Source organism: Aplysia californica, unplaced genomic scaffold, assembly GCF_000002075.1.
Source record: "Aplysia californica isolate F4 #8 unplaced genomic scaffold, AplCal3.0 scaffold00339, whole genome shotgun sequence".
In the NCBI taxonomy this organism is placed as follows: Eukaryota; Metazoa; Mollusca; class Gastropoda; order Aplysiida; family Aplysiidae; genus Aplysia; species Aplysia californica.
In genome coordinates, this window is record NW_004797609.1 from 513,709 (window position 1) to 516,175 (window position 2,467).

The 2,467-nt window shown below is 42.2% G+C and overlaps 1 protein-coding gene across 2 annotated transcripts in view; it reads right to left on the reverse strand.

The window, feature by feature from the left end:
• The window catches only part of LOC101850579 (cardioacceleratory peptide receptor-like), a 232,803-nt gene that overhangs the window by 17,425 nt on the left and 212,911 nt on the right, over nucleotides 1-2,467 (reverse strand). For both annotated transcript variants that reach the window (XM_035970926.1, XM_005102768.3), the window contains exon 7: nucleotides 1,265-1,418. In XM_035970926.1, coding sequence (XP_035826819.1) covers nucleotides 1,265-1,418 — 154 coding nt within the window. The remainder of the gene's footprint in view (nucleotides 1-1,264; nucleotides 1,419-2,467) is intronic.

The window sequence follows — 2,467 nt, forward strand, 5'->3', positions numbered from 1 at the left end:
TGCCCCCCCCCCCCCCCTCTCTCTCTCTCTCTCTCTCTCTCTCTCTCTCTCTCTCTCTCTCTCTCTCTCTCTCTCGTTCTCTCTTTCGCTCTTTCTCTCGCTCTCTCTCTTTTTTTTCCTCGCTCTCTCTCGTTCTCTTCTCTTTCTATCTCTTGCTCTCTCTCTCTCACTCTTGCTCTTTCTCTCTCTCCCTATTTTTCTTTCTGTCTCTCTCTCTCTCTCTTTCTCTCTCTCTATCTCTCTCACTCTCTCTCTCACTTTCTATCTCTATAGCTTTTCCCTCTCTCCCTTGTTCTCTCTTTCTCTCCCTCACTCTCTTCTCTCTCTCTCTCTCTCTCTCTCTCTCTCTCTCTCTTTCTCTCTCTCTCTCTCTCACCCCCGAAAACAGTATCTGCCAGGGGACTCAAAGCGCACAGGGTGAAGCCGATGTGTAGGAAAGAAGACCAAAACATTTCATCTTTTCTTCTAATTTCCATCAAGATTGTTTTCTAACACAACCGTTTCTTTGCATTGATTGAAAGTACACTCTCAGTGTGAGGGCAGGTTGGCGGGAAACATGAGCAACGAATGACCTCTACTATGAACAGGTTTTTAAACATTTATTAGTAAGGTTTTACAGCACTCACAGCTGCATAATAAGGTCATATGAGCGCCATGGGATGGATGTCAACAGAGAAGTCCAAATGGAAAATCAGGCTTACTCTGCTCACCTCTCTAGCATCAACAGCATAAAGTCTGCTTCGACTATCAAGACCCCATGGATTTGGAAGGTTTAGAAGCCCACCAGTCGCAAAAAGGACTGACAGTGACTGTTGGACAGGGAGCGCTATGTACAGGCTTTAGGTATAGGAAAAACACAAGGATGTCAACAGTGGCCGTTAGTACAAGTGAGAGGTGGTCGCTATACATAGTGATAGATAGATAGATACATACATACATACATACACACATACATAGATAGATACATGGATAGATACATAGATAGATACATACATACATAGATACATGCATAGATACATAGATACATAGATACATAGATACATAGATACATACATACATACATACATACATACATACATACATACATACATACATACATACAAACATACATGCATACATAAATAGATTGGTAGATAGATAGGTAGATAGATAGATTGATAGATAGAGAGATAGATAGATAGATAGATAAACAGATAGATAGATACATAAGTAGATTATGTCATTATAAAATACTATAATAGGGAATAAAATAAAAGTTTCTCACCATTTTTGATATACTGTGTCGTGGTTTTCTCTGCAGACATAGGCCCATGAAGGCCTGTTTTGTGCCAGATGATGACGACGATGATGATATAGCACACGGCGATGATGATGGCGGGGATGAAGAACAAGACAACGGCAATACTGGTGAGGTAAAGCTGGGGACAAATAAGATGAACAGATTAAAAGAAACTTACACCTCCGCTTCTTTAGTGATATCCTCCTCTTCCTCCTCCTCCTCCTCCTCCTCCTCCTCCTCCTCCTCCTCCTCCTCCTTCTCCTCCTCCTTCTCCTCCTCCTCTTCTTCTTCCTCCTCCTCCTCCTCCTCCTCCTCCTCCTCCTCCTCCTCCTCCTCCTCTTCTTCTTCCTCCTCCTCCTCCTCCTCCTCCTCCTCCTCCTCCTTCTTCTTCTTCTTCTTCTTCTTCTTCTTCTTCTTCTTCTTCTTCTTCTTCTTCTTCTTCTTCTTCTTCTTCTTCTTCTTCTTCTTCTTCTACAAAAGATCTTGACGATTGAAACAAGTGTGGCTTGGCTGCACTCAACCAAACTCAAGGCCAGCAGTGGCTTCCTGATAAAACCGGTCAACCCACAAAATTGAGGGTTGGTCGGTTTTATCGAGGAAAATTTGAGCGACATAACCGTCTAACCCACACAGTTTCATTAAAAGCAATTTTTAAAGGAAAAAAAGGTCTAGAGATTTTCGGTAAAGTGTTTTTATAGGTGTTTGAAGCATTGATTTATCGTTAGACACCTTTGTTTTGAAATAAAACAGTTTTTTCCTTCTCCTGTAAAATTTACCTCGCTGGGGTTAGTTGGTTTTATCACAAGGCCGACGTTATGTTCCTTGAAGTGTCGACATTTGAAAAGTTCAAAGACAGACAAGGTTCTCTCTCTCTCTCTCTCTCTCTCTCTCTCTCTCTCTCTCTCTCTCTCTCTCTCTCTCTCTCTCTCGTTGGCGCGCTATTTTTATATTACCTCGGAACGTACCGCTCCTCTTTGGCGCGCGCTATTTCATAACCTTTCACGACGGACGCGCCACCCTGGATTCCTCTACTTGTGCATGCTACAAAAAGTTTGCCTTTTGGTTTTTCACTTTCAAACTTTCAAAAGTATTCAGATACCATTTTGGAATTGTTTCTTTATGTCAGAAGTTGAGTTGCTTGAACACTTTTCGATTTACCGGCGAATTTCTGAGGTCTCTTTCCAGTGC